This window comes from Nelumbo lutea, chromosome 1 (assembly GCF_056320005.1).
Source record: "Nelumbo lutea isolate HS-2025 chromosome 1, American lotus-T2T, whole genome shotgun sequence".
In the NCBI taxonomy this organism is placed as follows: domain Eukaryota; kingdom Viridiplantae; phylum Streptophyta; class Magnoliopsida; order Proteales; family Nelumbonaceae; genus Nelumbo; species Nelumbo lutea.
In genome coordinates, this window is record NC_142684.1 from 121,687,948 (window position 1) to 121,710,193 (window position 22,246).

General features: G+C 36.5%; 1 protein-coding gene across 4 annotated transcripts; it reads right to left on the bottom strand.

The window, feature by feature from the left end:
- LOC148877205 (filament-like plant protein 7) lies at positions 1–11,797 on the bottom strand. Of its 4 annotated transcripts, none has more exons than XM_088982865.1 (6): positions 11,351–11,797; positions 9,309–9,421; positions 7,990–8,131; positions 5,312–7,844; positions 5,153–5,213; positions 1–712 (listed from the first exon to the last, which is right to left on the bottom strand). In XM_088982865.1, the coding sequence occupies exons 2-6, from the start codon at positions 9,405–9,407 to the stop codon at positions 206–208; spliced, it is 3,342 nt and encodes a 1,113-aa protein (XP_088838991.1). In that variant the 5' UTR covers positions 9,408–9,421; positions 11,351–11,797; the 3' UTR covers positions 1–205. The 4 variants fall into 4 exon arrangements, with proteins under 4 accessions (XP_088838991.1, XP_088839002.1, XP_088839008.1 ...); XM_088982876.1 differs by having other exon boundaries at positions 11,303–11,540; XM_088982882.1 differs by lacking the exon at positions 5,153–5,213.
- Between the last annotated feature and the right edge of the window lie 10,449 nt (positions 11,798–22,246).

Consider the following 22,246-nt stretch of genomic DNA (forward strand, 5'->3'; position numbering starts at 1 on the left):
TCGGTGGCAACGTGAAATGAACACAGCTCCCATGTAATCGCAATGCCAAATATATACAACGGGAATCCAACAATACATACTGACGCAGGCACAACAAGACTCTCTCTCTCTCTCTCTCATTATTTCCAACTCCATGGTCTTGCGAAAGGCAAAGTTATTAAAGCAAAACCCTGATCATACTCTTGTTGTTACCACTTCATCCTCATCATGACACAACAGCGACGGAATTGGATGCTTTCTTGTTCCCTCTCTTCCTTCGCAACAGTAACTTTCTCAGCAGACCTGAACCACCTGTACGTTTCTTAATTGGCACAATAGCGAGAACTTCGACAGTGGTCGTCTCATTTTTGTGCTTAGTTTTCTTTAAACTAAGAGCATTCTCTAGAGATTTTACTGGGACGATGGGGCCATGGACGGAATTGGAGTTATTGGAGGGATGACTAGGAAGTTTATTGGCATCTCCTGTGCATATAACTTCTTTTGTCGTGGGAGACTCGGTCACATCATCCTCAGCCAGCATCTGATCAAGTAGAGAGGATCGATGGTTTGTGCTCATGTTCTTGTTTTCGGTGGTAGTGATAGGGGAGGAGAAAACTTTATCAAACATAGCTGCCTCCCTGGGTGAAGCCAATGCCTTCAACTGCTTCCCCAGGTTTAAGATAGTTTCTTGGCACTCTGCCAACTTTTCAGAAGCAGCTGTGATCTCCCGGTCCTGCAAAGTTGGTTCAAGACAATTGGAATTAATACATGGCGAAAACATAATTTGTAACAGGTTAGAGTAAAAAGTATTTCAAAAACCATTTGAGCAAAACTTCAGTCAAATCAACTTCGTCATATAAAAGATTGTGGTATTAAACATCCTTGGCACAAAAGGCTTTTGGAATAAAGAGCCCCCAATTGGGTCGAGGTTAGTTTTGAGATGTAAAATATCAACCCATCTCAGTAATAATAATAATAATAATAAGTCAAAGATTAGGTTTGTGTCCAGTCTACCTCCCAAAACCCCAGATGGCTAGGACCACCATTGAGACTGTGTATATAAATATGTAATGTTTTTGTGTAGACATCAAGTGTTTTCATTTCTTATTAGGTTATTCCCTATAATTTTATTTGTTTTATTTTTATTTTATTTTCATTGAGATTTTTCATCTTTTATCTCGCCCGACCATGCTCTGATGTGTGCCAGACACTGCTTGGCAAGCTCTATTCATATTTGAGGTGGGATACGGTGAAGCCAGGTCAGGTCTGGGATAAGACCAGCTAGTATTGAGCCCAACCCATTGGCATCCCTATGCTAACCCACGGATCACCTACTTGGAATTGTCCCCTTCTCATTCAGAAGAATGTTTTCCGGTTGAACTCAAAGCTGGCATGGTCACTAGTTTCTGAAGGAGCAAAAGGCTAGGGTATTTAACGGTGTTGCATGGACATAGGAGTCAGAATCAAATGCTGGAAAAGTATGACTAAGCAAGATGAGAAAACATGGACTCATGCATACTTCTATGAAAAAACATATAGTATTAAAATAGTTCATAAATTTTGAATTCTAACATTATATACCTGCAAACATTGTTGGCTTTGTTAGTAACATTTGATATGAAAGATGACATTTATCTTGTACATCAGCGGTTACTTTATGTCAAATAAGCTACGAGTAAAATGCAAATATTTCATAGAAATGTCCTTAAGAATCTATGGAGTATCAGATTCCAACGTGTGTCTGACATGGACACATCATCCATTTAGGAGAGCCCATGCAAGACTGGTATTTACTATTCTTTTTTCCATGCCTTCTGGCCATTGTTTTAACATGGTTGCTCAAACCAAATCATTTCTAAATGAATTGCAGTAGTACTGGGAACTTGGTAACAGAGTGCTCTAGATGAAGAAGTTGCAAGGTTGTACCCAAGGCTGCATTTGGAACCGATGTAAAACATCATCGGTGTAAATATTTACGCCGGTTTGATTTTGTCAGCATTTGGAACGAGTGTACAATCATGATTGACATAAAACTCCACTCTGGTTCAGTTTTGCATACGTTTGGATGGAGTGGAGTTTTACATCATAAATCGATGTAAAAGTTCATTAAAGTCGAGTTTTACATCGATTATCGATGTAAATATTACATCAATAAAATCGATGTAAAACCCCGCTTTTCTCATGCACACTTTTCAAAATTCAAATGGTTACTTTTTAATGGTTCAATGTAAACCATCACCAGTGTACTTTTACATCAATGACGTTTTACATCAGTTCCAAACACAGCCTAATCAAATTATTAATCATTCCCTCCACAGTGCCTTTTGACATTGTTGGGAAAATTTGGTAGGACTGATGAGCTATATCTGCACAGAGAGCAGTGTACTGGCAGACAATATTGCTTATAATGGTTGGCTCAATCGTAAACACAGTACATACTGCAACAAACAATAACTTCAGAGATGTTTTTACAGGTAGAACAGTGGATTTCTACCGTTAAATTAGTCGTGATTTATGCAGGGGCTTTTTAGTCTTTTTCCTTCTTTTATTTATGGCACTAAAGTATTTCTTCTCTTAAGTCTCATAATCAGGGGTATTTATGTAATTTTTGTTTTTATGAATATAATATAGAGAAAATTCCTGATTAATACCTTGTACTTTGGGCCTATTGCCATTTTGGCCCCTGAACTTTAAAACACGACAATTCAGTACCCTAAACTTTCAAAATGTGTCAATTTAGTACTTAACCACCCGTTAAGTGGCATTTGAAAAGGCAGAAATGCCATTTGAGTGTCATCTAATTTTCTTTATCAACCATCCAAACATTGACCAAAAATGAACAGTCCCAAATCCATGCCTCTTCTATTCAAGAAAGTTTGGGTCACCAGAATGCCCTCTGAGACGTAACCCCAACTTTCTTGAATAAAAGAGAATGATTTGGGACTGTTCATTTTTTGTCAACATTTGGATGGTTAATAAAGAAAATTAGGTGACTCTCAAAGGGTATTTATGTCTTTTCAAATGCCACTTAATGGCAAGTTAACAGAAAGTACTGGATTGGCACGTTTTGAAAGTTCAGATACTGAATTGTCATGTTTTAAAGTTTGAGGACCAAAGTGGCACTAGGCCCAAAGTACAGGGTACTAATTGAGAATTTTCCCTATAATATATTAAGTGGGCGGTAGTTGGGTCTCTCAATTCAGACTGTCTCGAGCCCTATTCTCTTCCTATTCTTCTTCTCTTCATTCTGCTCTACTATATCTGTATCCTGGGTTTCTACCAGGATTTTATTTGTTTATTCTGCACATTATATATCCACATAAGAAAGTTAACATTTTTTCCCATTTGTTTCCATGTTAACAAGATTAAGGCTGACTCACCCCATCCCCTTTCTTCTACTTTATTTGTAGTAGTGTTGGTGGGAATGAAATCCTTATGTAATGATTAGGAGTAACTTTTCCTTGTTTCCCATCTAACTCTTTAGGTTGTATTTGTTGGTAAAATTTTTTAAGAGTTGCCTGAGGTCCCTACATCTTTATCTGTTCAAAAAATGCAGTAATGCACGCCAAGTAGTTCTGCTATAAGTATTAATATGAAATTAAAGTTAATAGTGTGCCAATGGATGGCTAATTTCTTTCTTTCTTTTCTCCTATTCCCCACTGAAAACCTCTTTTTTTCAACTCTTTATTTATTAATACAATAAAGATTGGAGCCTCTTACCTTCTCTACAATATTTTTTTTTTAAATGTCCATGTAAAAGAAACCCAGATAGCTTGCTGCTAATTTCTTGCCCCCCCAAATATATGGATGCAAAGAAAAAAATAAATGAAGGATGTTCTTCATCCTACTTTAGTCTGATTTGTTCTCTTTAAAGCTTTGTTGCATTTATTTTATCATATACTAAGTCCAAGGAAGTTTTTCTTCAGTCAGGAAGTAATTATACCAGTCATCTGTTCATATGATGATTGACCACTTTTGCAAATAAATGCCAAAGGTTAGGACCATATCCTGTCCACCCCTCCCAAGACCCCGCATAGCTGGGACAACATTTGGTAATGAAATGTTCATAAGGGTGGACACGAATCAAGGTTTTAAAGAGCAATTCAAGCTCAGCTCGTGAAATGCTTGACTCAGCTCGGTCTAAAACAATCTTTAAGCCGAGTTTGAGCCCAATTTAAAGGCTCATTTGCTAATCAAGCTCAAGACCAATGAAGCTCGAATTGCGAAGCTTGCAAGCCTAATCAAGCCTATATTATATATAATATTTTTAAGATTTTATATGTATATGAGTCAATAATTTTTTAAATGTATAATAAGAAATACATTTTTAAAAAATTATTTACTCATTTTTGTAGTTTGAATCAAGCTTGAGACCAAACTCGATCCTTATGTTTTTCTATCAAGGCAAGCTCAAATGGCTAGATATTTGGCTCGACCTGAATCCACCCCTACCTGTTCATATAATGATGCTCAGAGTTTTTCCATTTTGAAGAAAGCATTAATTGGTTTATGAAACAGATCATGTTTACAATTTAAGTATATGATCTGTATTTGGCAAATGTTAGCACATAGCGCCAAGTTAAATACACAAATTATAATTTTCTACATGTAGAATTTTTTATTTTTTATATGAAACTTGGCACATTGTCGAGCTCATGTTTGTTCAAATCGAGCTCGAGCCTGAGCCTGAACTCGAGCCTTAAGTTTTTCTATCAAGCCGAGCTCAAATAGCCAGATATTTGGCTCAGCTCGGCTAGGCCCGAATCCACCCCTACATGTTCATATGATGATGCTCAAAGTCTTTCCATAGTGAAGAAAACATTAATTGATTTATGAAACAGGTCATGTTTACAATTTAAGTATACAATCTGTATTTGGCAGATGTTAGCACATAGCACCAAGTTATATACATAAATTACCATTCTATGCATAATGTCAAGCATGATAATAATTATCAAATCTACAATTTATACTACTATAGAATATAAATTATTTTCTTAACCACAAAGTTAACATATTCTATTTTTTATAGTAAAAGAACAAAGCACACAAGCATATAAAAAGAACCTTTACTACTGTTTCAATTCATCATGATGATTTAGTTCATTAAAGACTTAATTATTTATCTGTACAATAAAAATGTTGTTGTTATTATAAAGAAATGGGTTCTTACAGTTTGAAATTGCTTTTCCTCTTGATCTGGATCATGCTTTGGATTTTCCTTCTTTGTTACACTGAGAATAAAATATTACCGCAATCCGAGACTTACATCTCTGTGGAATCAAATTTAGTTGAATTCCAAAAACATTTAGGAATGAAAAGAAAAGTGTACCTTTCTAATTGGAGTTCTAATTCATGACAAGTTGCCTCTAAATCTACACAACAATTACGTTTATCCTCAAGCTCCAACTTCAGAGATGGAAACCTTTTGTGAGACTCATTTAATTCAACCCTGGCAACTTTAAGCTGGGCATCAAGGTCCTCATTAGCTAACTTGTTATTTTCAATCTGATCCTCCATAGTCCCTTTTGATTCTCTCAAAGTTTCTAGTTGTGCTTGTAAACTTGTAATATCTTTTCTCGATTCATGAATCTGATTCATCAAGGATTCACTCTTTTCAGTTGCTGATTGGAGCCGCAGTTCCAAATCTTTCTTCACAGATTCCACACACTTCAGCTCATCCTTTAATCTCCTATTTTCTTCATTCAGGACAGACTGAACCTTTTCCATTTTAGATACATTACTATCACCATTTGAGACACCAACTAAAGGCAAACATGGCAGTGGTTCTTCAATAGAATGTATTTTATCTGTTTCTGAAAGTGAACCATTCTCATGTTCGGTTTCACTTCTGGCATCATCCCAATCAAAGTGTTTCCTGATTGTATCCCTCATGCTTGAAACATCTTGAAGGGAGAAACAGTGGCTCGTAACCCACTCCAAAGCTGAAGTTAACTCTCTGGCAAAGTTTTCAAGATCAATTTTTCCATTCAACAGATCATAACAAGCATTGACAAAATTCTGCAGAACAGCAGTGAGTTCAGGACTTTTCCACTGAAAAATACGAACCATGTAATCTGTGGGAGTTGGTGAATTCTTATATGGTAAAGAATTCCCATCATTCTCAGCTAAGATCTGAGGGGTACTATAATCCATTAGAGATGGCTGACTAATTCCTTCAATAAGTTCAATCAGTCTAGAGATTGATTTATTAAGATTTAATTGAGGCTTCTGGTCCGCATTTTCCTTTGAAGAGAAGCTAATTCCAGATGATTCATCAAATGAATCCACTGGTAGAGAGTTATTCGGAGGTCCCCATGAAATATACCCACTAATATGTTGAGGACCCGAATCTGATGTTCCTGAATGGCTTGAGCTTTTCCTTGCACCAACTGCTTCACTGGGGTTTGAATTATTCATATTTGTCAATGCAACTCTGACTTCCTTGAGAATCTCATCAAAGCATCTTCCTGTAACCAGGTTTTGCTCCAACACTACCTTCAAGATATCCTGAAGCCAATGAGGATATTTTCCTAGTGATGCATCATTTGGTTGGGTTTTCTGAGTTATGTAACAAAAGCCCGAGTGACTATCCATAACTGGAACTAGTTCCTTACCAGCTGCATCTGAGGGACAAACAGCTGATTCAGTTCCCAAGGGCCCCACAGCTGCATTACTTTCATCTGAAGAAACAAGGGAATTTCCCAAAGGTGTATCCACAGAAACAATTGCCAACCTTTCCATCTCAATAAAGTCATCCATCAGACTTAGGTCTGAAATTCCTACAGATTTGCATGACAGTGGTGTCTTTGGTTTTTCATTTCTGAAATGTTCCAGTTCTGATATTAAAGCAGAGGCCCATGATTCTGCACAACTTAATTCATCATCGTTGCCAATACCAGATGTTGAATCAACGGAAAACATATTTGGTATTGAACTATTCTTTGACAGAGCCATAGTTTTCTGACCTTTCATCAAGATTCCAAGCTGAGCCTCAACTTGTGATAGTTTAGAAGCTGTGTGTGCATACATGATCCTTGAGGACTGAAGTTCACTGTCTTTCTTGATTAATGCTTCTTTGAGAGCCTTATTTTCTTCATCCATGCTACATAACTGTTCAACTAAGAAATTGATCCTTTTACTGGGAGCATCAGGAGAGTGTCTGGAAACAAATCCTACCACTGGACCTGCCATTGGAGGACTTGACTTACTTCTCCTCTGATCAGTTGGATCCCTTTCAAGCATTTCAACTTCATTTTTCATTTTTGCCAAAGCAGCTGGTCCAGGCAATCTCTTTTGAACCAGGAGTCGTAATCTCTGACATTCAGTTTCTAGTTTTGCTATCTTCTTTACACTCTCCAAATGTTGCTTGTGTGAAGCATCAGCTGATCGACGGTTAAATTCCCTCTCCTCATTCCGAATCTCAAGCTCTTTCTCGAGCACACGAAACTCATATTTGAGAGAAGAATTACCTTTCTCAATGGAATTTAATCTAGCCATTAGTGCAGCGTAATCAGCTTCTACCTGAGACTTGCTTGCATTTAAGTCTTCAATCAACTTCTCCTTCACCAGAAGGGCCTTGCTCAATTGTGTATTCTCGGCACCTAACTTGGCAAGATTTTCATTTGTTTCTACCAACTTATCCTCTAAATCCATCCTTTCTTTTTCAAACTCTTTTGATGTCTTTGTTATAGCATCATGAATCCTTTTCTCCTGTTCTTCGCGAACAAACCGTAACTGTTGCATACATTCCTTCAGAGCTCCATCTATTTGAGCTAACCTTTCTTCTGTAGCTACCTTCTGTTGTAAAGCTTTATCCAATTCTTGCTTAAGAGACGTTGCTTTGGATTCTGCCTTCTCCCACCCTAGAATCAATTAGATCAGTCAAGACCAAATTTGAAGAAGATTTCAATAAATATGCTTGAGGAAAAAGGCTGCACACTGGAAATATAACACTGGATATAGAAATCTTAACTACAGAGTTAGGGGGGATTAGCAATAGTAGATAACCTGCAATGGCGTCTTCTGCTGCTTTTGCATGTTTTGTCACAAGATCATCTTTTGTGCTACACTCAGAGAGGGCAGCAGATAGCTTCTCATTCAGATTTTTCAAAGATCTTTCCCACTCTACTTCTTTATCCACAACATGTGCCTGTCAAAATAAGACAACATCAAATTGAAGAGCTATACATATTATAAAAGTATTTACATGAGGATGCAGGCTTTATATTTGCAATAAGGAGGGCCTATTTATAGACAAAAATTTTGCCTCGTGCTCATATAAAAACCAAGTTCAAAGCTATCTTGAATATTCCTGATATAAAGAAGACACCAAAAGAGGTAATAACCACATCCATAAAGCAATGAAGCAGAGACAGGAATGCATCTAAGAAGTCCAAGACAAGGAAACAATTAGTGCATGTTATAATATATCTATATGCTGAAGAATAAACGATAAAGTATAAGAGTATGGGCATTCCTGTAATTCTGCCATGTGTTCAAGGGTGTTACTGTAATTGTGGGTAATGGAGTTTATTTGTAGTTGCTTCTCTCAATTGGCTTGCCCTACAGACTTATTTAAGCCAATTTGTTAGTCTTGTAAGAGCGTGAGAATGTAGTAAGGAGTAATGGGCATATAGAGGATAGTGATGTTATTATTATCAAATTCTCTTGTATTTTTTCCTATAGTGAAATATTCCTCCCTCTCCTGAGGACGTACACAATTTTCTGAACCACATTAGAACCTGTGTTTCTTATTTTCTGCTATGATTTGCTATTCTTTTCTTGCAAATTCCTCAGCAGTGCATGCCAACTAGGTGTCCCAAATGCCTAAGATGGCCAAATACAATCATGCATCATTATGAACGGTTATTCCAATGATGATTGATGGCTGAGAATCAAGTCCTCATAGAAACATTAGCAGAAATTGATAACAAAAACAACAAAGTTAAACTTCTTGAAGTGATTTAAGACTGATATTATCAAAGGCTGGATAGGTAACAAATTTGTGAAAAGAATCCCTTAACCTTCTCCCATTTTGTATATCACATACTACTTTTATTTACCAATGGACGGGAAAAGGTAAGTCTAATTGAAAAATTTTCATTCAGGAGTGTGCTAAGAGCTTAACTAATGAAAGCATGAAGTTTCAGAGGAACAAATTTCATGTCAATACCATGAAACAATTTGAAACAAAATAACTTACTATTAACACCACTGAAACAGAACATGGGATGCAAAGACCATTTCACTTGCATTTGCAACACCTTTTGTTAAACAACAGAAGGGAAGAAGTTGAATAATGAATCAAATAAGAGGTCTCCATATACCTCTTCATTTTTTCCTTTTGACAAGAAGTTGGCTTTATCAATCACAACAATTGTCTTCTCAGATGATTTTTTCCTCCAAAGCCATGTCTTGTGGTCCATGATTTTACCACGTCCTGCCATACATAAGATATGGAAAAGCTTAAGATAAAACATCAAAACCTAGGATCAACTTCATTGAATATATCTTTATAAAAGAGTCATGAATAGTTGTACTTATTTTGATAAGCAACAGATAATTATAATAGTACATCCTTTCTACAACTTAGTTTCAGTACTCTGGACAAGTGTTCTTTATAAATTTAACAGATATGCCCATACTCATTCCAACTTTTAAGATTTTTCTTTATACTTTTGACGACTCATATATGCTGATGGTCGCTTAAGCCCCTCTGGTCCATGAATATTGTAAAACGAAGTATATAAGTAATGCTCTTGACTAAGATGAAAACAGTCCAACACTTTTGCACATGTTAATTGATAAATAAATGCTCATATATGCTTACTATTGATGTATCTATCATTTTCATTTATGATTAACTATTGCTGAGGCAAGGATCAGTTGTCAAGGGAACAAGTTTATAATGATATATTGTATAGTCTCTGCAGTAACCTAAAGGTCCAATAGTCCACCTTTTTCACCAGAGGACTAGTTGTAGCTGATTGGACACTATCTTAATAAGTGATACAGTAAGAAACAGTTCGTGTGGGTTGAAGGGGGCGAATTTTGGCAAGCTTACATGCCTTACAGATCTCTGTGTATTACATGGGGAATCTTATTAGGCAATTTAGAAAGAACAAAGGAAACTGCACCTATGTTGTTTAAGAATTCTTGAGATACATTGAAAAACTTGTCTAGAAAAATAGATAGTGTTTGATTTATTATTCACATGACTGTTACTGTAGGTTAGGTTAATTACATATTTCTATATTTTTCTGTTTGGTAACTCAATCTCGTGCAAAAGGAAAGCCCAGGGTTCTGTCTTGAGTTGAAGAAGACAAATCAGAAAGCAAGCAATGCTTGCAACCAGTAGATCAATTAAATGGTGGAAGTCATGTTTTAGGAGAATAAAGTGATGTTTGTGAAATTAACATTTCTGCTCACTATGAAAGACCCAGATGTTTTTAGCCCGATTATCACAAGACAGTGAGAAATGATATGAGCTTTACACCCTCGTTAAGTTGACATTTTAAATACCTTTTTTTTGGTAAAGATATGTACTAAAATCCCCAATGCATGAACATAGTCTCACCAATTTCTTATTTGCATGTTAATATATAGGAATTGAAATGGATAGCACTTCATTTGTGCCACTGGCTCACTGCACATCAATAGATTCCAATGTATCCGCACGTCAATAGATTCCAATGTATCCGCACATCAATTCTCATCCTCAAGCTAACAGTACCAATATGGGGAAAAAACATAAGCCTTCTACTCTGATAAAGATTCCTGGTTTTCATGATACTAGACAATGACCTAATGTGAAGGGGCACGAAGAAGCACTATAGTAATAAAGTAGAAGGCATATAACAAGACAAAAACCCAAACAGATGCATGTAAGACCATGAACTAACAAGATCAACGAATTTGAAGCATAATGTAGAGAGAGAGAGAGAGAGAGAGAGAGAGCATGTGAATAAGATGCTCTTCACATCAAGGCGCATGGAATGGATATAACTTTTTTTGTCATAATGAAATAGGGAGACATTAATTCATGGATATGCTCCGGTCACCATGTACCGCATCAAATTGTCTTACAAGCAAAGGTTAAACTACCGAATGTGAAAGACAATTTTGTCCAAATTTAAATACAGCTCATCAGCTCAAGCCTGGCTCTGTTCAAATCAAAAGATAAAGAAGCAAAGAAGAAAAAGGGAAAGGAAAAAAGCCGCATGCCCAAGGACAAAGAAAGGAGTCGAGGAATGAACTGAAAAACAGAGAATCAGCGGAGCATAATTAAAAACAAATATAACGTAATACGATTGCTACTTACATCAAATTAGACACGTGAAAGAGAGTCTAAAGCTGTTACAGCTCTCACCTGACGTAGTTCAGCACCAACCGGTTAGTACTGTTCATGACTTCATGTATCATCAACTACCAACCCACCCACATCGAACCAGAGAGTAACACAGAAGAACACTGTGACAAAGAAAAAAGAAGTAATAATGGAGATTGGTGGAGGGAAGAGGGTGAGAGGTTTTAGGAGCTTGAAACACCACCGACACCCATCGACAAGGAAATGTGGGAGAAATAAATAGCTGGAAGAAACAGTAAGAGAGAGAGGTAAAAGAGAATAAATCTGTGGGGACAGTCGAGCTTTCCCAGTTTCCCTGAAGTGAAAAACTGAAGCATCAACAAAATCACAAAATAAATTAAGGGTTCTATGCAAGTGAAACATCTGGTCCTGCGTAGAGTAATGACAATGGAGACCAGAGAGAGAGAGAGAGAGAGAGGGGGTGATGCGCTGATGAGAACGTGGTGCGGTAAAGTTTTGCAGTTGGAGCATATGTAGATATTCATCGGTATCAATCCATCGATACAAGAGTCTCCTTTTTTTTTTTTTTTTTTTATTTGGTCAAATGGGCTACTTACATTTTCCCGGCAGAACAAAGACAGCAAGTACGGGGCCTTGGTGTTGGTGGAATATTATTGGGCTAAGACGCAGAGCGAGAGGGCCCACTGCCAAACGCCAACAGTGGCATCCAATATGGAGTTTTCGTTTTTTTATGACACCCACATTCAACACCGTGAAAAGGGTGATTAGAAAAGATTTTTTTTTTTTATGTAAAAAAATAATAATATTTATTAAAAACCTACTATGTATATATCATATGATATTGGAATGAATTATAACCACACCCCTGTATATTGGCATGCGTTTCTCTTTATGACATTGGGTACAGGCTGAGGGGTTTTTTGGCTTGTCATACGAAAGTGTTATTTTCAGTGGCCAGTAGGGTTCTTTATTTCACGTTTTGTTTTTGGGTTTATTTGTTAAAAATAAATAACTAATTAATTTATTTTAGTTTTTCTTTTTTTTGTTTTTTTTTGTTTTTTGTTTTTTGTTTTTTTTTTGTATTTGGTGCCAAGCATCACTTATAAATTATAATCCCCTTTTCCCCAAATCGCTAGTTGCATGAATCGATTTCAAATTCCACGTTAATGTTGAGCAAAACCGCTAAGATATCAATTAAGTCATCCTATCATTGGTATTTTTTAGTATTTGAATGCCATTGACTTGATTCATCTTTTGTTCAACGATTTGTGTGTCATACAAGGTGTCTTCAAGAAACCGACCTAGATTCAAAATATCACATAACAGAATTTTTTGTGATGTTTGGTATTGACATCGATTTTTTTTTTGTCATTTTTTAATCAACGATTTTTGAAATCAGTGATTAAAAAAGAAATGCACATTTTGTTATTTGAAATCATTTCTGTCATGTAAGCTGGTTTTTAATAAATCAACTTTGAATCTGTTTTCTATTGATTCTCAAAGACTGATTATTTTTGCGTTGGAGTTGTTATTGAATGTCAAGCCAAAATTGGCCACCCAAACAGCAATTTCGGCATTGATTCCTCTAATGTCGACGTGGCTATGATATGACAGTGATTTCAAGAAATTGGCATCGATGCCAAACATCTCCTTAATCCATCCAATGCTACTTTGTTACGGGATTTTCATATATTTAAGTCCTTTTTAATTAATCATCAAAATTTTTATCCCAACCGATGAAGGGCGATTTGGGCTTCCAATGACGTAATGACATGTAGCACTTCAAAATAGTCAGACAACATTTGAACACCACGTAAACAAACCTCGGGAGCACCACGAACATTTCGTACCCGCCTTGATGACCTCGGCACCACCTTAGCAAACCAAACTATGAATGATCTGGCAATACTTCAGGTCGGTGTAAGAAGCAACCTGCTTCCGCCAACCTAGCCCGAGTTTAGCTAGCGACCTACCTAGTGTGTTGACCTACCTCCTTGTTTAGTGTGTTATCATCTCTGACTTCCCCAAAATCATGACACCATGTCGGAAGAGCCGGTTATCACCTTGCCCGCTTTGGACGCGACATGATAAACACTACCCGCTTATGCACTGTCCATCCCTGGGCGTGAAACCACCTCCGAACCAGATGAGCAGGAGACTCATACGTGCTTCATGAGCCTCATGGCAGCTAGCCTATATAAAGGCATCCCCATTCATAGGAAAAGGTGCGCGTGATTTGTCATTCATAGCTCCTTAATTCTCTCGATTTTTAGCTCTCTCAAAACTCTTCGCTAACTTAAGCATTAGAGTGCTTGCCCCAGGTAAAGCAACATGACACTATGATCATCACTATTTTGTAACTCAGCTAGGCGACCTACTAAGTTCGGTGTCTGAGTTGTCTACCAACAGGGAGCGCCAAACATCACATACAACGCCATTCTATGCCAACCAATATTGCACGCCCTCAAAGCGGTGTTATTGACATACCACCTTGCTATGAAGTTCCCCATCGACCACGGGATATGAGTAATGCGCGGTGATCGGCTTGAATCGCGAAAGTGCTACATTGAAACACTGAAGCATAAAGGGAAGTAGGTCAATGTCGACCTGGAGCCACCCCCGAAGAACAACGAGGAAAGAGCTCACCCGATGGACGACATTGTCTTGTTGTCGGTCTCAGGTACCGGCCCCTCGAAGATAGTGTAGATAAGTGCACGCCTCAAGGAACCATTGTGCTATGAACTGGTAAGATTTTTAATTAATAATCTAGATGTTTTTGCTTGGTCATCCGTCGACATGCCTGGTGTAGACCCCTTTGTGAGGGCGTGCAGTATTGGTCACATATTCCGATTATTACAAGTGAATGGGTAGTATGAGGCTCGGGAGCCCACCATGTTGGTAATGGGGTAGACCCCTCTGTTAGTAATGTGTCCATCTCGCAACTATTCGTCAACCAAGTGAATGGGTAGTATGAGGCCCGGGACCCCACCATGTTGGCCTACCTGGCCAAGGTTATAGAGCTCCTGCCCAACTTCCACTCTTGGTACATCCAACAGATCCCGAGGTCCGAGAACACCGAGGTCGATGTGCTTTCGAAGCTGGCCTGTACAATGAACATCATGAAGATAACTGTCTACATCAAAGACCTGCCATTAGGGGTGCCAACGGTATTCAAAAATCCGATTTTGAATTCGAGATTCAACATAATCGAATCAGATTCGATTCAAATATCTAATTGGTTAAATTTGAATATCCTATTCATAACAAATAGCTAATCAAATTCTAATTCGGATATGACTTGATTTGGTCAGATAAATATTTGAATTTGACAGATTATTTAATTCTTATATATAATATATAAAATATTTAAATGTCTAATATAATTTTTATATATAATAATTAAATTATATGAATAATTTATATATTTCTATACTTATATAAATAAAATATTTATTTTATCTATTTATTAATTACCTACAATAATTAATTAATCGAATTCAAATCAAATTGAATATTCAAATATTTAATCGGATTTGAATCCTGATATTAATTTTCAAAATTCATCAAATATCGAATTTTCTAATTGGAATCTAATTCGGATATTGCTTGATCCAATTCGAATTCAATCCATTTACATCCCTACCTGCCACAACCAAGCATTGAAAGAGTGGCGGAAGAAGTTGCTCACGTCATGGTCATAGAGGTGAGTTGGATAAATCCGTTCGTCGACTATCTATGCCATGGGACCTTCCTTGAAAATCATAATACAGTTTGGAGGGTAGAGCGATAGTCAGCTTTCTATGTAATCATAGGTGAGCAACTATATCACAAGTCGTTCATGCTCCCCTATATTCACCACCATTATCAGCTTAGATGCACTTCAACTTATTCCTTGTTTCTCTCTCAACATTGGCATGAAAATACTTGAAAACATCCAACACCTGATCCTTAAATTTCAAGGAAAATGTTCACACTTTTCTGGAGTGGTCATCAATAAATGTTACAAAATATAATGCACCACCAAGAGATCTATCTTTCATGTAACAAACATCAGTGTGAACTAAATCTAAAACATGAGGCTTTCTAGATGGAGGAAATTTATGAAATCCAGTTCTACTTTGTTTGCTAGCTAAGCAATGTACACATGTTTCAAGAGGCATACCTTTCATATCAGGAAAAAGAATTTATCTGAAAAGTATCTAAAGCCCTTTTTCACTCAAATGTCCAAGCCTTCGGTGTCAAAGCTCAATGGATGAATCATGAACTGCATTACCTCTCCTTTGCTCAACCTTTCTTGCATCACATAAAGGGTATTGTGTTTCTTTCCCTTTGCCACAATGAGTGAACCCCGATTGAGCTTCCATTTTCCATCACTGAAGGTGTTTACATAACCTTCATCATCTAACCTGCTAGTGGAAATCAGATTTAGGTGAATATCAGGAACATGTCTAACATTCTTCAAAATTAATTTGTAATCAGTATTGCCATCTAGACAAATGTCTCCCATGCCAACAATCTTGGATGCACCGGCATTCCCCATACGAACATGTCCAAAATCACCTATAGCATAAGTTGTGAAAAATTCACCATGGGGAGTAACATGAAAAGAAGCACCCGAACCTATGACCCAATCACTGTCTGGGCATGCAAAGTTGACATAATTATCATCACAAACAATAACAGCATCACCTTCGGTTGCAACAATTGTAGTATCTTTTTCTTCTTTCTTGCCTTCACCTTTCCCTTTGGCTTGTTCTCCTTTCTAGACTCTGCATTCATTTTTGTAATGTCCTGATTTATTACAGTGATGACAAATGATATTTTTCTTGGACCTGGACCTTCCTCTGGTTTTATCATATTTGTTATGGGGACCTCTGCTCTTACTTCTTCCCCGTCTTTCTTTCTTTTCCGTCACAAGAGTTTGAGATTCTAAGTAAGTCCCTTGTTCTTTCCTCTTGAACTCTTCATTCAACAAAGCATCTTTGATTGTGTCAATGGTTAATATACCATTAGAGGCTGAATTACTGACTTAAACCACCAAGGTTTCCCAACTGTCAGGCAAGGAACTAAGTAACAACAATGCCTGCACTTCATCATCCAGATTCAATTTCATAGTAGTTAATTGATTTATCAAAGCTTGAAAATCACTCAAATGTTCAGACATATTAGTCCCATCTTTATATTTCAAGTGTGTTAGTTTTCTAATCAAGTCAGTCTTGTTTAAACTCGTTTTCCTTTCATACATAGACTCTAATTTTTTTCATAAAACATCAGCCCTAATTTTTTGTGCAACATGGTGAAAAATACCGTGGTCGATCCACTTTTGGATTTGGCCTACAGTTTTCCTATGCATGATTCCCCATTCATCACTTGACTTGTCACTTGGCTTTGCTTCATCACCTCTTATAGGTAGGTACAAATCTTTGCAATAAAGGATGTCCTCCATTCTCAGTTTCCAAATGGCATAATTCGATGAAGTCAATTTTATCATAACACCTGAGGATTCCTCTATTTGTATCAACACAAACAATTAATTCCAGCCAACCTAGCTCTGATACCAATGTTGGGTAAGTTACACTATAGTAGAAGGAATGAGTATAAAACCAATCCCAGGACAACAAGAACTTTTCCCCTAAGTTTGTGTGTGAAAATGGGTATGCCAACAACAATGATAATAAGTAAACAATTCAGCCAAGTAACAGAAAAATAGATAACAATCACTACACAATAGCACACCAGAATTTTTATGTGGAAAACCCCAAAATCTGGGAAAAAAACATGGGACCTATGGTCCGTAAAAGTTTTCCACTAATTTAGAAATTAATGGGTACAATAGCCTTCTCTAGTTGCAAATAAAGGCTTACAAACATCAAGAAAATAATCTTTGGCTCACAAGAACAGCATTAACATCACCAAATGCAAGGTGAATACAATACAAACAGAGGTTTAGATCTCAACAAGTTGATGTAAATTTTAACTGAGAAGTAGAGAAAGGAAAAATCACCAAATCTGAACTAGAGTGGGATTCTTAACTCCAACACTTAATATCATCAAGAACGGGCTTGAAAGACACTTCCGAACTTGATCTTGAATGGAATAAGAGCCAACTTTTCTTCTCTTCTTCCCAAAACTCAAAGAACCCGAAAAACCCTCGGTTATGTGTTTTTTTTTCTTGTTTTTCTCAGTTCGGGTGGTTACGAACATGATGCCCAAAAAAACGGAAAAGGTGGAAGCCTTTTTGTTCCACTATATGGCTCCTTTTGGGAGCAAATAAAGGTGGGCTGGACCCTCACCCAACATCATGAAATGCCATTGGTTCCAAATATTAACTATATGAATCCCATTTTGTCATTTTGTTCTATTTAATGTAGGGGTGAGCAAGAAAAACTGAGAAACCGACCAAAACCGAATCGAAAAGTTGGTTAACTGAACCGATCAGTTCAACATTTAAAAAAAAAATTGAAGGTACCAATTTGGTTTCGGTTAACCAAAATAGAAAATCGACAGTTAACCAAACCAACCGGTATACATATATTTATATATATTTTATATTTTCTATACATTACAAATTAATAAATATGCATTATATAGATAAGTATATATTTATAATATATAACATATTATTTATTATTTAAAATATAATTATATATATATATATTTCTAGTGTTTTATTATACATTTATATATTTTTATAATATATTATAAATAATAAAAAACTGACAAAAATGAACCGGTCAATTAATTAACCAATTGGCTTCGGTCCGATTTCAAACCCCGATTCAATTTAAAAAATGAGACCGAACCGCAGGCTCATTATAAATTATGTATGCGATCAAAAACCTTCAATCTATCAACGTGAAATTGCCTTAACCATCATTAAAACTTTTGCCAAACTCTCACGAGCTCTTCATAATGATTAAATCTAACGAAATACTATACTGAAAAAACCTCCCCTAATATTTATACGTTCTTGTGATTTCTCATAGAACTTAGTGAAAATGATGTCATTAAACCAATAATACCCCTTCCTTAACTATTTTCAATCTTCTATTTGACTTGATGGCATACGTGTCTTACATTTTTTCGAAAATCAACTTTTGGCCTTTAAAAAATTATAATAAATAAATAAACCTAAAAAATAAAACTTCCTAAACACCATGAGGCAATGCTACATTGGGGTTGAGGCAGGCAATGATGGAAAGATCAAAAGGGACCACGTCAATTTGAATTGATAACACCATTAGAGAGGGAAGGCTTTTGGAACACGATGATTATTATTAGTTCATGCTTGAATTTGTATTTTTATATATTTGAAGTGATCGGATCAGCTCTGAGTTAAAACTGTTCCAACTCATATTGGAGTAGTGAAGTAATGGATTGCTTAAGCTTGTATTATTATGATAATTAAGGATATTAATAATGTATTAGACAAGATTGTGTGGTTGCACAATATTTATATCTCACTTGCATGTGTTTATCCTTATTATGTGAGATCTTTCTAATTTTTGAATCCCATGTTAGAGCACTTTAAAAATAAAGGGTTGCACAAGGTCCCCCCCATCTATTCATAGTTTTGGGCAATCTGTAGTGGAAAGATCAAAGGGATTGGTATGAAACAGTTTCAGTGGTTCACTTTGAAATTTTAAAACATATTAAATGATAAAAGTGCCTTTTTATGGATTATGCCAAATATAACGGTATTTTACATGGACAGGGGAGGTTCAAGTAGGAGTGACAGTTTTTCAACCCAATCCACGAACCTGCCCAACCCATCCATTAATTGACGGGTTGGGTTGTAACCATTTAATCTCGGGTCACTGTACGTTGGATAACCGAATAATGGTACATTTAATGGGTTGGACCATGGCCCAATAATTTTTTATATTTAGACTTCCCTCTCTGAATAATCCTAATTCGAACCCTAAATAACCAAATTCAGCAGAGTACTGAAGCTTTTGGTGAAGGGATCAGATGAAGAACTCTGCAACTCCTAGGTAGGTGTTTTTGAAATGGATTCTTCGATGTTTTCACTGCTTCTCGGCATTCATGGTCTCTGCTCTTTGCTCTCACTCACATTCTCTTAGGCGGCCACGCCACCGACTTTGCCCAACGATTAGAGCTTTTATAGCCTATTCCATCAACGTTGTAGTAGAAGCAATATTCAAAGTTTCCACTCCTTGAAGCTAAATCATGTCATCTTTGCCATATTGATGGTTGTCTTGGTTGCAATTTTTTTTTAAAACTTCATTGTGGTTGTCGTCCACCAAGCCTGTAATTGGCTTCAAGCAATTCATCTTGCTCTAGTATTGGCATCAAGACTGTCATCGGTGGTCAATCTTCCAAAGGGATTGGTTCCAGGTTCATTTAGGAGTGTAATCGGCATCAAGCCTGCAATCGACGTTGAGTCTAATCGGTGATAAACCTCAAGGCCAGGGCTGCATAGAATTAACATCGAGTTTAATGACTGATCGTTTGGTGGAACAAAGCAAAGTTTGCATGCTAAGTGTTCGATAAAAGGCTTAACTTCAGGGCTAGAGATCAGCTGACTGTATGAGGCATTGGTGTTGTCCAATGGTATTTCACGTTTCAGTCTTTTTTCTTTTTGAATTTATTCATCTGTATTTAAGCAAATTAGCTGCTAAAATTTTGCTTGAAAACTCAACTACGTTTCTTTTTATTTTTCTATCTTCCTTCATTATGTTCGATCACCAAAACATGTTAGAGTTTTCATTTTTTAAACTTTGTTTTGTTCTTTTAATCCAATTATCTTCTACTACGCCAGATGTAAATGATTATTTAATTGTCAAATAAGTTGTCAATCTCTTTAATTTATTATTTTAGTCACAAAAATATCGATCCTACCTCATATTTTGTTGTGGAATGATTCTCAAATCTTGCTGAAAGCCAAAGCACAAGTGAAATATTTTTGTTCATTTGTTTGTATTTTAATAATTTAAAAAATTATTGGGTTGGGCCACGGCGGGTTTGGACAAAATGAAAATTGCAATATCTGTTTTTTCAAATTTTATGTAATTTCTATTAATTTTATGCATTTTTGTGTTTTTGTTTAATTTCTATTTTATTTCATGCAATTTATATTATTTTTGTGTAATTTTCATTATTTTATCTAAATGGGTTGGGTTGGTTTAGGTTCAGATGGGTTTAGGTTAAACCCAATCCATTTAATTCTATCTAATTGGGTCATTAATGGGTTGGCGGGTTATATGGGTTGGGTTGAAACCCACCCAATTGCCACCTCTAGGTTTAAGTTCTGTTAAAATGCCACAGGGGAGGTATAAGTATTTATGAGAAAACTCAAGGGAGGTTTAATTCTTTTATCCAAAATAAAAATCTATAGTGTAGAACTTTTGTTTGACTAAAAACCCCAATTTTTTAATTCAGTCATTCTCTAATTATAAGAACATAAATGTAATTTGATCACATTTATCTTCATTCAATTCCCACACATTAAGTCTTATGTTTAAGGTATTAGCTCTCATCAACATTTATTGAATCCTATTTTTTACTAAAATACCTATACTTTTGAATTCATTCCCTCTTTAATTGTGAGGTCACAAAATACAATTTGAACTACTATATTTTTCTTTGTTCAATTCCTTCTAATTGAGTCTTATATTTAGAATATTAACTCTCATTCTTTCATTGAATCCTATATTAATTAACTATAGTGTGAAAAAGAATAATTATTTTTATTGATGATAGAGATAAACTACAAATTTAAAACCAACCCAAACATGGAGTTGTTTTCTTGTTTGGTAGGGAGTAAAAAATACCATTTGGACCAAAATGTGTCAACCCATTGATGTTATAATATTTAAATAACATGGAAAATTCTTGATTAGTACCTTGTACTTTGGATCTAGTGCCACTTTGGTCTCCTAACTTTAAAATGTGACAATCTAGTAGCCAAACTTTCAAAACACGACAATTCAGTACTTGCTATCAATCAAGGCCATCACGTGACATCATGTGTGGTTTAAATAATTACAAAATGGCAAAACTACCTTTTATGATATTAGTTAAACCATTTTACCCATTTTCTTTTAAACATTAAAAGAAAGGGGGAATGTTCGTTTTCTCTTCAATCTAGGTTGAATGAACGACGGAGTGAACAGAGCAACAACAAACAAAAGCAGTGAACTCCCTCACTCTCGACTTTTTCCCCCTCTCTCTCTCACACACACATACACACATTCTCCCATACTCTTTCCCTCTCCTTCCCTCATTCCTTTATTTTCTTTTCTTTTTCTCTTTTCTTCTTGGCACCCCTGTTTTTCTACCACCTTTGTAACTCTAACCAATGGCAATAGCAACCTTTCTCCATCCATCTCGGCTCCCCATTCTCTCTCACTCATTGTCCCATATTATTTCCCTCTCCTTCCCTCCTTCCTTTTTCTTTTTCTTTTCTTCTTGTTATCCTTGTTTCACCACCGCCACTACAACCCAAACTAGTGGCACTAGCAACCTCCCTCTTCCATCTATCTCGATTTCTCTCTCTCTCTCTCTCCATCCTCTCTCACTCTCCTTCCCTCCATCCTTTTCTTTTTTTTCTTTTCTTCTTGGCACCCTTGTTTCATCACCGCTGCTGCAACCTGAACTAGTGGCAATAGCAACCTCCCTCATCCATCCATATCGGCTCCCTCCCTCTCTCCCTCTCTCTCTCTCACACACACACACATCTTCGTCTTATTTGAACCGAACCCATCCTCTTCTTTCTCTCTCACCTTTCTCCTCCCCCATCCTCCTTCCCAATCATTCCTTTGCAATCGAATCTATTGTTGCAACCCAATCCACACAACTGTTGGTGCAAATATTCAACATAGCACCCCCTACTGAAAGACCCTATGGAGCAATTGTCAATGCCTCATTCTAACCATGCTAAACCACCAGTCCCCATTGATCTTTAGGCTATGTTTG